The sequence below is a fragment of the Erpetoichthys calabaricus genome, chromosome 5 (assembly GCF_900747795.2).
Source record: "Erpetoichthys calabaricus chromosome 5, fErpCal1.3, whole genome shotgun sequence".
In the NCBI taxonomy this organism is placed as follows: domain Eukaryota; kingdom Metazoa; phylum Chordata; class Cladistia; order Polypteriformes; family Polypteridae; genus Erpetoichthys; species Erpetoichthys calabaricus.
In genome coordinates, this window is record NC_041398.2 from 71,263,381 (window position 1) to 71,277,039 (window position 13,659).

The window sequence follows — 13,659 nt, forward strand, 5'->3', positions numbered from 1 at the left end:
CACAAAAATAGTTAATTATACCATACAATGTACAGCGTAATAGTAAACTAAATGTAAAAAAAAAACATTGAATAACACTGAGAAAACCTTGACCAGAGAAAAGTAACATTGCAAGAATTCACGATATAGCCTTACGAACCGCTCGTTGTAAACACTTATTTAAAAAAAAAAAAAGAGTTAAGCACAGGGGAAAAACATGGACATTTGAAAAATCGGTAGTTTAATAAACAACCAAGAAAAGTAACATTGCAACAATGTACGCTACAAACCGATCGCTGTAAACAGAAGTGAAGTGGAGGCTAAAATCCAATAGAAAAAAGTCTTCATTAAATAAAACGAGGTTAAAACACTGCTGGAAGCAGTCTGTTTAAAAACAAGCCTGGCCTTCAGTTATTACAAGCATGATGGTGTCCTGCACTGGGGGGACCATGTAGAAAAACTGTGGTCATTTCTTCAGGGTGTGACCAAAATGGATGCAAATCCCTTTAAATGAAAGTCTGCAATGTGCACTTTAATCGTGTCTGAATTGTTTGTTTTGCAATTTTAAACTATGGAGCAGTGGGGTAAATCAAAGAATAAAATATGTCTTTGTCCTAAACATTATAGAGGGCACTGTATTTATTTTCTTCTCAAAAACACTTGGCACACATCAAATCCATTTCTTAACATTTTATTGTAAAAAATATATATTTTCTCACTAGTTATTTTAATTAACAGGTAGTGTTGTTTTTGGCAATTTTCCATTTTAATGACCAGCTTTACATTTCATTTTAGAAACTGGTACTGTGTCGCATTGTTGTGCAAAGGCCTTTGAAGTTACATTCTCCAACGTGTGACAGACTTCACCACCTTTATCCCCCCATGTGAATTAAATCTGTGTATTAGCACATAATAGAAAGTATTTGAAAAAGTTGCAATAAATGTGCACACATTTAAACTGAAAAGAGAGCTTTATAAACTTCATTAGAATCAGTGGAAAGATGAAGCAAAATCAAATTCCTGATTGAAATTGTGTCCCTACAGTATTTCTAAACACAGCTTTTTATTTTGAAGAAAAAACACGAGTAAACGTAACGCATTATTATTTATTTACCTTACTCGGTGTATATCTTATTTACTGCACACTACATCTCTCATATTTTAACACCAACTCTCGCATGAATGTCAGTGTGTTTACATGTTGCAAGCTTGGCATTCATTTGGTTGTAACCTGATGAAATTAATGGTGATAAATAACAAAGGAGCACATCTTTAAGAAAATGTTCAACATTTATATTAACAAGGTCAAATTTGTCATTCATTCACATTAACTACACGCCATTTGTACAACCAATACAACGCACTGTTCTTGTTCAGGTTACTGCAGTCCTCTGTACGAGCTCATGTTATCTCAGAGAGTTTCCAAATCCATCAAGGAGGTGGCGGCTGTGCGTCGTCGTGTTGTAATCTGAGTCAACTGCAATTAAAACAAAAAGTTTCATAAATCTCTTTGTTACATACAATTAATCTAACCATCTTGTACACTGCAACAAATATGAAAATCAAGTGTTTCAAGAACTTCAATCCCTCATCATACTGCGAGTATTCACCATACAAAAATTACGGTATATTTACATTTACATTGATAGAACAGAAACCCATCCTTTAATTCATTATCAGACCAGCATAGTTCAGGTCATCAGGAACACTCAGTAAAATAAAGCAGATAATTAAAATGCACTTATGGACAGAATATGGAAACGTCATATCAATTAGAAGACCAACATTGCAACCCACCCATTGCATTTCTTGATGCAACACAAGCAGAATGAACTTTTTGAGTATTTGCAGTGTCTTAAAGTTTTCACATAAAGCAATGGATCAAACAGAGAATTTTGATTTATTTTTAGGCTTTACAAATTACAAGTTCAAGTTCCAAAAACCGAAATGTTAACACACTGTAACTGCTCCTGACCTTGACCCACCTCTTGCACATATTAAGCAAGTACAGTTATTCCTTGAGAACAATGGGGGGTTAAAGGCACAGGACCCTGGCACATGTGAAAATCGCTGAATGTTTTGCACTTGTGTTTCCTGCATATTCCAAGATGAGACAGAATGATCGATGTGTAAGCAAATCGGGTGTGGGGGACATTGGCTGCCCCTCACAAAGTGTGTCGTTCGGCAGTTGTTTAGTGAACTGTAACTTGTTACAAAATGTTAATAAATGTGTGTATTTATGGTAGTAAGTGACAAAAAAAATTATTACAGACACACAAGAAATCTAACCAAACACTCGGTGATAAACTCTCACAACACCGTCCAGCTTCGCAGATGCAAGTGATGGTGGTGTAGTTAAGAAATGAAATCCCCCATCAACAGGCCCCTGAAAGTTCTGTAATGTTCTGTCTTAGAAATCTACACAACAGAAATTGAGAACGCTCCCCAGACAAAGATGTTTTCAAACCCAGAAGAATTCACTTACGATGGCACAGGACAAGGATATAAATTCAGAGAGAACTGCAATCTGATGGGAATAATTATAATCCAAATGTGAAGTGAAGCAAAAAAGACTCCACCGATTGCAATCCTGCCAGCGTCTTATGGCTCACTTTTAAAACTAGTGCCCTAATCTTATTTTACCCAGCAGCCTTCATGACAACCAGCAGAGCTGCCCAATGACACAGAACTGCCAGGGTTGCTGGGATATGTAGTCCATCTAAGTAGCACTGCTACAGCATTTATCTGCAATTTTCCGTAAAAGGTTGCAAAACAAAGAAGAGAATTTCCATTTAATTACTGATGACAAAACTGCAAATCACAGGGGCCAACCTGTACTGCTTTTCAATAAGCAGCTATTCATTTTGCACACTGTGATAGAATGCGAGTTGCTCTTTTCTCCTTGTAAAATTGCTCAAGCTGTGCCTAGTTGAGGAGCAGAGTGACTGACAGCAATTTTTAGGTATTCAATGGACACTACATATATACACTCAAATTTACTATTTTTAAATAAATTTGCCTACCATTAAAGTGCTCATGACTCATGCACTGTTTAAAAGTCCTTCCAGCAAATAGTATTCCTTGAGCTTAAACAGTCACCTAACCAAAGTGGAAGCAGCATGAGGCTCACCTGTTTGTGATGCAGACAAGAAGCCCCAACGACACGGCTTGTGATTTCTCACATTGAAAGCAATCATTTCTTTTCTACCCCAGCTACTGTATGCTTCTTTTTATTTCTAGAGACCAGAAATTGTAACATCTCTAATTCTCTCACTTTTTATTTCAAGAAAGTATACAATCAAGCAAATTTGCAGAACTTATGCAACAAATAACTTCAACATTCATCTAGAAAAAAAAAAACAATTTAGAAAACAACAATCTAATAAACCATGGTCCTCAGCCGGAAAAGGGTGGAGTGCCCTCTCAGGGTTGGTAGCGAGATCCTGCTTCAAGTGGAGGAGTTCAAGTATCTCGGGGTCTTGTTCACGAGTGAGGGAAGAATGGAGCGTGAGATCGACAGGCGGATCGGTGCGGCATCCGCAGTAATGCGGGCATTGCATCGGTCTGTCGTGGTGAAAAAGGAGCTGAGCCGCAAGGCGAAGCTCTCAATTTACCAGTCGATCTATGTTCCTACCCTCACCTATGGTCATGAGCTATGGGCAGTGACCGAAAGAATGAGATCGCGAATACAAGCGGCTGAAATGAGTTTCCTCCGCAGGGTGTCTGGGCTCTCCCTTAAAGATAGGGCGAGAAGCTCAGTCATCCGGGAGGGGCTCAGAGTAGAGCCGCTGCTCCTCTGCATCGAGAGGAGTCAGATGAGGTGGCTCGGGCATCTGATCAGGATGCCTCCTGGACTCCTCCCTGATGAGGTGTTCCGGGCACGTCTAACCGGGAGGAGGCCCCGGGGAAGACCCAGGACACGCTGGAGGGACTATGTCTCTCGACTGGCCTGGGAACGCCTTGGGATTCTCCCGGAAGAGCTAGAAGAAGTGGCCGGGGAGAGGGAAGTCTGGGCATCTCTGCTCAAGCTGCTGCCCCCGCGACCCGACCTCGGATAAGCGGGAGACAATGGATGGATGGATGGACAATCTAATAAAACAAGAATTCATCCCACAACAGAGAACGAGAAGATTCAACAGCGGAAGACAAAAAAAATAAAACACACCTTTTTCCTCAATATAAATAAATGTATATTCAATTTTTTTTAAAAATAAGTCTTACCATATTTTTTAAAAGGTTGTGGACAAATCTTTTTAGCAAGAAATTGATTTTCCTACCTTCAAATAGTATAGAACATCATTTACCCACTGGCTTATAAAAGGTGGGTTGGGATTTTTCCAGTTAAGCAAGATAAGCCTACATGCTAGTGTTGTGGCAAAGGCAATTACAGTGGAACCTCAGGTCACGAACATCTCGAACCACGTACAAATCGGGTTACGACCAAAAAGTTTGCCAAATTTTTGCATCTGTTTATGACCACACACTCGGGTGACGAACAAGCCAGTTTCCCTTCTGGTTTGTACGCGCCGATGATTTCTGCACGTGTTCAGTCTCTCCCTGTGAATTCCCTGTGCAGTAAGCGAGCGAGCGAGAGCAAGAGAGCGCGAGCGAGCGTATATATATTTACATACAGCTCGTACTGTCCAGAACGGATTAGTTGTATTTACATACAATCCTATGGGGGAAATTACCTCGGGTCACAACCAAATCGGGTTGCGACCCGAGTTTTGGAACGAATTACAGTTGTGACCCGAGGTTCCACTGTACAATCAATTTGTCCTCCTCTACTTTAAGCCCATCAGGCAGTTCACCAAACACAGCTTTTAATGGGTTAGGGGTGATTGTGACACCAAGGCTGTCTGATAGGCCTGCAAAGATTTTTGTCCATAAAACTTATTATTTGGTGAACACCCTGTGAGGATGAAGATCGATTGCAACACTCAGAGGTTGGATCTTGCCCTGGATACATTTTGGACAATTTTAAATGAGAGAGATGTGATCAATTAAACATTTTAAATTAAATGATACAATGCTTTGTGCATGTAGAGCTACAATGTATCTTATCCATGGAATAGAAATGAGTGGCAGGTGCGATAATTGGTAAATTTGCTGTAACAAAATTTTGAACTTGAAAATAGTGTTGCTGGAAAATTTTGAAGCTTAATTGTTCATAAGACATACATATGTTCTTATATATAGTTCTGTTAGTGTTGTAATCCTGAGAGTTTTCCAAAGGTTCAAATAGTGAGTAGGCCCTTATTGTGTAGAGGAGCAACAGGCAAAAGCTTCTCTGCCTTGAAGTGCATCCTGCTTTCGTTCAGAGTGATTGATAGACAATTGGATTATTGGTATATTGACAATATCGTATTTACTGGGGCACAAAGCAGGGCATATAAAGAAGCACATCAAGGTTTCATTTCTATTGCTGACCAGACTGGTGTAAATTCATCATTTTGTGACGATTTCCAGGGCTTTATAGCTTGTATATTTGTCACTCAGTAATAAAACTAAAAGTTAGGTAGTGTCATGCCACCTTCTGCTTTAGGTCTGTGTAGAGTCAACTTCCGAGTGTGTGGGCATCTCGATTCCAGATCGATGGGGTCAAAATTGTGTCTAGTTTCTTAAAGAATGACTTGTTAATGTATATAGCAATCCTATGAAACAGAAAAAGAAGCTTGATTCTCCCTGCTAAGGTGAAATGGATGGTAGACCATCTGTTCGTACCTCGTTTGATTTTTTTTTTCTCTCTCCATGTTGTTACCAAAATTGTGTTGAATAAGATCTTTATATTTATTGGTGATGTTTAGCCCTAGCTACATATGCTATTTTCAAAGAATGAACAGACAGATGCCCAGTCTAGTACAGTATTCTACAGTTCACTGAAAAAAGCCCACTTTTATTCAAATTAATTTTGAGTCCTGACATCTTTTGACTAACGGTAAGGATATTTGTGGGTCTAATATATACAATGCCACATCTTTTGCATATTAATAATAGTATTATTTTCTTTCAGCGTTTCTCTCATAATCCCCTTTTATCTCTGATGTATTTAGAAAATGAATAGCCAATAACTATTGCAAAAAGCAATGGTGATAGAGGACACCCCTTTGGAGTACCACCTTCTAGTTTGAAGTAGTTTGAGTTCATTTTGTTAACATGAACTGAGGCCTCTTGGCTGGTATAAAGTCTTTTTATCCATTCAGATATAATTGAGCCAAACCTGAACTTGTGCAATGTGGTGAACAGATTCTGTCAAAGGCTCTTTCTGCATCCAAAGACGTCCAGATTGCTGGTGTGTTTGACTTTGTGGGTGAGTATATTACATTAAATAGACGCTGAAGGTTTGAAGCAAAATGCCTACCTGTAATAAGTCAAGATTGTTGTAGGTCCTTATTTTTCTTTGGAAAAACGGTGATTAATGCTTTACCAAAAAAAGTGTTTTCTCTAGCTTCTCTGAATGGTGTTTATTTTTTTACTTAAGCTAAAGCATATAGTTTTACAAATTAAATAAGTGAATATGCTACAAGTTGCAAGTGTACTAAGGGTGACCTAACTGCTTTTTGAATTTAGTTTTAGAGAATGAGGGTCAAGTCAGCAGAAAACTAATGTGCAGACTGTGTGGGAATCTATGAGTTGGGATAAGCTAGGTAAATGTAAGCATTTATGAAACTGAAAATGGACATTTTTTAAGCTGTTATATAACAAAAAGGGAAAAATACAGAAATATGGCAGGTATTCTGAAATGGCTGTAATAATCAGCTTTTTGTAGCTACAATGGGTGCATAACACCTCAAGCATAAAATAGTCAGGGATCTCAGGTTCAAATGGACCCCATTTGTACACTCCCATTTTTCCAGTTTTTATTGAAATTTATGCAGTTCAAGTCCAGTGAATAATCTGAAATAGTACAAAGATACTTGGTACACTATCAGAGGTGAAAAAAAAGTTTAGGTTTCCTAAAAACCAAAAACTAATGTAATTTTCATAGCTATACAGAAAAGGCCCCCTTTCAGATAACAATCAACCTACAGCTTTTCTGCAACAATGGAAATTAATGAAGCCTTTAAAGTTGACGCAAACGATTCCTACAGGCATCTCGGCTTTTGTTGATTAAATACCAACCCTCTGTATAAAAGCAGCACTGAAATAAACTGTGTTGCCATACTAACTGAAGCATTATTTGGACAATATTGCAATTATAATGATGAGGGTCTGATGCCAAGTGATTATTTAATACACCGCCCGTATAAAATTGCAATTTGTGTCACAATTGGTTTTTGGTGGTGTTTTTGAAACCATTCGGGCTTTGAGGTGGTAATGCAGGGTTCTCAAACTCCAGTCCTGGAGGACCATAATGGCTGCAGGTTTTCATTCTAACCCTTTTCTTAATTAGTGACCTGTTTTTCCTGCTAATTAACTTCTTTTGAATTACCGTATTTTTCGCTCCAAAAGACACAATTTTTTTTCCCAAAAGAAGGGTGGAAATGTCTGTGTGCCTATGGAGCAATATTGCGTCACAAACCAGCATGTGTATTACCTGACCTGACTCAGATGATGACGAGGGTTCTACATTGGAGAAAGAATCCACGGCGCACTTTTGCCATCGCTGTACTTTGTATATGTACACGGGAAGCGCTGCAGTCTACTTGTGACTTTACACTGTAGGAAATAAGTAAATAAATCAAGGTAAATAACATTCAATCTGGCTTTTATGTAAGTAACATATAAATGTTAATGTTTTGGGCACATGCACTGTCCTGATCTAAACACTAACGTGGACAGTTGCTCGCGTACTGAGGAGTCTACAGCTGCAGGTGGAAGCTGCCATTAGCAATGCCTTAGATAGAAATGAAGATAGTATCTTATAGGAAGAGAGCGAAGAAAGTGATATCAGTGATTGTGAGCAACTGAGCTTCATAAATTCTGACGCTAGCGATGAGGAGTTCTTGGGGTTTCCAGAAAACTAGAAGAGTGCTTGAACCTTAAAGTCTCTCCTTATTTGTTAATGACAATGATGATGGTTCTTAATACCGCTGTTGACTTTACATGGTTGAAATATTATTCTGCTATATTTTATTAAATATATTAGTACACCATTTGGTTCAGAATATTTTTTTTTGTTTTTTTGTCCTCTAAACTTAGGTGCGTCTTATGGAGCGAAAAATATAGTAATTTTAATTGATTTGCTTTTGAAGACTCAGATCCCTTTCTTTTTCCTTAATTAGCAACCAAACAATAATGAGATACAAAATGAGCCAAAACATGACTAGTGAACTGTGTCCATCATACAGTATCTGAAAATAAAGAAAGATGAAGGTCTCAGGAATGTCCACAAAACATTTTAACAGTGCTCTTAGAAAAAGAGAAAATCAACAATTTCAGAAATGTCTGCTATTGCACAATGAGAGCAGCAACAAGCCATTGAATTAAAGAACGGGTTTAATTAACAACAAGAATCGACGCCTAATTAAGCAACTGGTTGGAGTGAAATTGGTTGGAGTTGGATGCCCTGACTTAGTTAGTCTTCTAAAATCCAAGACAGAGCCATCACGAAATTACTTGATTACTGAGACCCATACTCAATTTTAATCCCGTAGTAGAGTGGATAAGAAATATCACCTTACAGTGCTGGCAATTTGAGTAAATGACAGGCTTTTGTGAGGTTTGTCCCACGTGAAATGGACTATCAGGAATGCTTTAAAAAATAGGAACTGATAAATTAAGTTATGAAAATAATAATGACAAAAGTGGTTTGAAGAGGTGCAGTTTATCTTGTTCTGAATGTGTTTATAACTTTATAGTGGCAAAATAAAATAATGGATGACAAAAGGACTTTAAAAGAGAGCCAGCGCCAACCCCTATGTTATCAAAATAAAATAGGAACACAGCCTGGATAGCCCACTCAGTATACCACCGGACCAGTTTAGAGTCAATATTAATGTCTTCAGAATGGAATTTAGGCCCTATTGGGAAATGGGGAGAATTGCCAAACCTTGCATATATGGTAGCTTGGAAAATAATTCCTAATAATATAATAATAATAATAATTATAGATTTTTCCTATAATCAATTTAAATTATTATATTTGTTGGTGTTGATGGAAAAATATTTAAATCAAGTGAAAAATGTTTACCTTAATTTGAATAGATGACAATACATCACTGTGGTATTTTTACAACATTCATTATATAGTTTATAATAAACATCACTTACATTATCAAATTAAAAACAGATTTACACAATGGGAGGCTGTAGATAATAAAACCTAAACTTTACCATCTAACACAAATTTAATACTGTCCATAAGGCAAACAGTGTAGCTGCATAACATTCTCAACTCCAATTCATGTTCAAGAAAATCTCGAGCCTAGCCTGGCAACATCAGATACAAGGCAGGAACTAACCCTGAATGCCAGTCCTTTGCGCCCACACTGGGTCAATTTGAAATCGGCAAATAACATGACCTGTACAGCTTTAGGAAAGTGGAAGGAAATCCAGAGTGTCACCACTGTCTTTGGATTTTTAAAATCTAAACTTTAAAAAGGCCAATGTCTTTTCAAAAATATTTACAAACTCATGAAATAGTAAAACTCTGTGGAGATATGACGGTGGGAATTAGTGACTATCTATCCATCCATCATCCAGCCCGCTATGTCCTAACTACAGGGTCATGGGGGCCTGCTAGAGCCAATCCCAGCCAACAAAGGGAGAAAGGCAGGAAACAAACCCCGAGCAGGGCGCCAGCCCACCGCACACCCACACACACCCACACACTAGGGACAATTTAGAATCACCAATGCACCTAACCTGCATGTCTTTGGACTGTGGGAGGAAACCGGAGCACCCAAAGGAAACCCACGCAGACACGGAGAGAACATGCAAACTCCATGTAGGGAGGACCCGGGAAGCGAACCCAGGTCTCCTTACTGCGAGGCAGCAGCGCTACCCCCTGCGCCACCGTGCCGCCCTAGTGACTATCTACCTACCCCAAATTTAGCTGAAAATATTTATAGCTGACATGTTAATTGTTTTGGAAACAACTCTTTGTTGGAGTTTAGTTGATGGAAGGACATACCTGGTGAGAAGCTGCCGATGCTCTCTGCTCCGCATGAAGTAAGCGCCTCTGCAGTCTGTCTGTTTTCTCCTGGTACTCGGCCATTTGTTTTTCAAACTTTTGTAGTGAAAAAAAAACAACATTTTCAAGTTAATTGTAATGCCTTTTGAAAAATTAAAGTCTTGGCTATTGAAATCCCTTCTGTACTAAGAACATCTTCATTTTGCAGCATCAATAAACAGATTCTCTAGTTGCCCAAGATCAAATGATACTTTGACTCTTAAGTCTGTCTCCATCCCCTTCTCACCTGCACTCTAATGCCGTAATTCAAGATGCTAGTCATCTTGCGTAGGTGGGTCTCTGCCTCATTCAAGTTAAAATTGTCAATTGAGTGGTCGGGGGCTTTCCGACCTGAATGTAAGACCAAACCACCTTATCCTACAGTCATGGCCGAAATTATCGGCACCCCTGGAATTTTCCTAGAAAATGCACCATTTCTCCCAGAAAATTGTTGCAATTACAAATGTTTTGGTATACACATGTTTATTTCCTTTATGTGCACTGGACCAACACAAAAAAACAGAGAAAAAAAGCCAAATCTGACATCATGTCACACAGAACTCCAAAAATGGGCCGGACAAAATTATTGGCACCTTTTCAAAATTGTGGGTAAATCGTTTTATTTCAAGCATATGATGCTCATTTGAACTCATCTGTGGCAAGAAACAGGTGCTGGCAATATAACAATCACAACTGAAGCCAGTTAAAATGGAGAAAAGTTGACTCAACCTTTCTGTTGTGTGTCTGAGTGTGCCACACTAAGCATGGAGAACAGAAAAAGAGCAGAGAATTGTCTGACGACTTGAGAACAAAAATTGTGGAAAAATATCAACAATCCCAAGGCTTCAAGTCCATCTTCAGAGATCTTCATGTTCCTTTGTCCACTGTGCGCAACATAATCAAGAAGTTCACAACACATAACACTGTAGCTAATCTCCCTGGACGTGGACGGAAGAGAAAAATTGATAAAAGACTGCAATGAAGGATAGTCCGAATGGTGGATAAACAACCCCAATCAACTTCAAAACATATTCAAGCTGTTCTGCAGACTCGTGGTGCAACAGTGTCAGCTCGAACTATCTGTCAACATCTGAACGAAATGAAACGCTATGGCAGGAGAGCCAGTAGGACCCCACTGCTGACACAGAAACATAAAAAAGCCAGACTGGAGTTTACCCAAAATGTACTTGAGGAAGCCAAAATCCTTCTGGGCGAACGTCTTGTGGACAGATGAGACCAAGGTAGAGCTTTTTGGTAAAACTCACCATTCTACTGTTTACAGAAAACGGAATGAGGCCTACGAAGAAAAGAACACAGTTCCTACAGTCAAACACGGTGGAGGTTCTAAGATGTTTTGGGGATGTTTTGCTGCCTCTGGCACTGGATGCCTTGACTGTGTACAAGGCATCATGAAATCTGAAGACTACCAAAAGATATTGGGGCGCAATGTAGGGCCCAGTGTCAGAAAGCTGGGTCTGCGTCAGAAGTCATGGGTGTTCCAGCAGGACAATGACCCCAAACATACATCTAAAAGCACTCAGAAATGGTTGAAGACAAAGCGCTGGAGAGTTCTGAAGTGGCCAGCAATGAGTCCGGATCTAAATCCGAATGAACACTTATGGAGAGATCTCAAAATTGCTGTTGGGAGAAGGCGCCCTTCAAATCTGAGAAACCTTGAGCAGTTTGCAAAAGAAGAGTGGTCGGAAATTCCAGTTGAGAGGTGTAACAAGCTTGTTGATGGTAACAGGAAGCGCTTGATTTCAGTTATTTTTTCCAAAGGGCGTGCAACCAAATATTAAGTTGAGGGTGCCAATAATTTTGTCCAGCCCAGTTTTTGAGTCTTGTGTGACATGATGTCAGATTTGGCTTTTTTTCTCTGTTTTTTTGTGTTGTTCCAATGCACATAAAGGAAATAAACATGTGTATACCAAAACATTTGTAATTGCAACAATTTTCTGGGAGAAATTGTGCATTTTCTGGGAAAATTCCAGGGGTGCCGATAATTTCGGCCATCTATTTGTACTAAGAAGATCTATGCAGTATGCAGCAAAGAGAAGATGCACAGTCTCTCATGCACAAGATGACAAGCAGGCTGTAAAAGGACTTACTGAAATAAACAGAACACACATATTTCAAATTGATAACAAAATTTGTTGCACTGTACTGTAGCTTTTTGTAAAGTACTAGTGGAACATGCAGACCTCCAGTCCTCAAATAAAAGGGAATGAAAAGGGATGTGATCTACCAGTATAATGGTAAAGTTGATGACGAGTTGTGAATGTGTATGCACCATGTCATGGGGGATGAGCAATGGAGGCCCGCATGGATACAAAAGATAAAAAGGTGTTGATACTGGGCATGTGTTGGAACTAGTGTTATTTTGCACTTCCTGCGGTAGTTCCCATGACTTTAATAATAATAATAATAATGCATTTTATTTATAGGGGCACTTCACATTAGCAGTAAATCTCAAAGTGAAACATAAAAAGTTTAAACAAAGGCAAAGCAAGATAAAAACAGAGACAAAACAATAATAATTATAGCATTCTTGTTAATAGGTTTGACACCACTGATCAAAGATGATTCCTTGAGATCTTGTACTCTACAGTCACATAAAAAGCACACAGTTTGACTTAATAGGTTTATCCACAAATATATGTTATGTGTGAATTATTAGCAGTATATACTGGTTTTCTTGGATTCTTTCAGACTTGAACAACAAAAGGCTTATAGGAGTTTGTCTACTGCTGCGGTACACATGAAAGATCTAAGGTGGCACTGAGGTAAAGAACTTTCTGTTCATATAACAGATCCCATGTTCATCTTCATCATCATTACTCTGTCTCCTATCCTTTGACACCCTTAACTAACCCACATATTCCTGCTGTGCCTCAATGTAATTGTTTTATCTCTGTCTTACTCGAGGTTACCTTGAGTTCTGTAATTTGTGACTCAAGCAGCGTGTCTGAAATGTTGAGTCAGCAAGTCAGGATTTCAGTTCCTTTCTTTCTCGTCTACCTGTTTAGTTCAGTAGAACATTTCTGACCAGACTGCTTTTCTCCCAGTGCAAACAATGTAATGATATATAATAATGGCAAAATTTCATCTGTGCTTTATTTGCAAACTTGATATTTTATTATAAAAAATGCAATACACCAATGCAGATATTATTTAAGAAACTGCTGGAATATAGGAAATATTATTAAAAGAGTGATTAAGAGGTTAAACAATCGATCCTTAAATAAAATTAAATGTGGTGTCTGCTAATTAAAATCAAAACAATGGGCTAAAAATCGATGTGTAATGCATCTGTTCAGTTTATCGACTTATTCATACAACATTTCAGTACTTCACTCCATACTGGATGAAGCCTTTACACTGAGTGATTCTACTACTCTAAGATTTTTTTGTATAGACTTCATTATTGTGTTGTGAGTTTTTTTTTTTTTAAATGAAGGGCATTTCCAACTGATTGATCAAGTCTTTTACCATAATCAATTTCCATAAATGCCTAATTTAAAAAGAGCTCATCTGTCTTTCTGTGCTTTGAGTGGCTGAGAATGTGA

At 38.5% G+C, this 13,659-nt stretch overlaps 1 protein-coding gene across 1 annotated transcript in view; it reads right to left on the reverse strand.

Moving 5' to 3' along the window:
• Nucleotides 1-1,250: 1,250 nt before the first annotated feature.
• sclt1 (sodium channel and clathrin linker 1) overlaps nt 1,251-13,659 on the reverse strand; it is an 84,928-nt gene continuing 72,519 nt past the window's right edge. Inside the window, exons 21-22 of the mRNA XM_028801675.2 lie at nt 10,055-10,150; nt 1,251-1,456 (exon numbers count right to left, since the gene is read on the reverse strand). Of these exons, the coding sequence (XP_028657508.1) occupies nt 1,391-1,456; nt 10,055-10,150 (162 nt within the window). The 3' untranslated portion in view covers nt 1,251-1,390. The remainder of the gene's footprint in view (nt 1,457-10,054; nt 10,151-13,659) is intronic.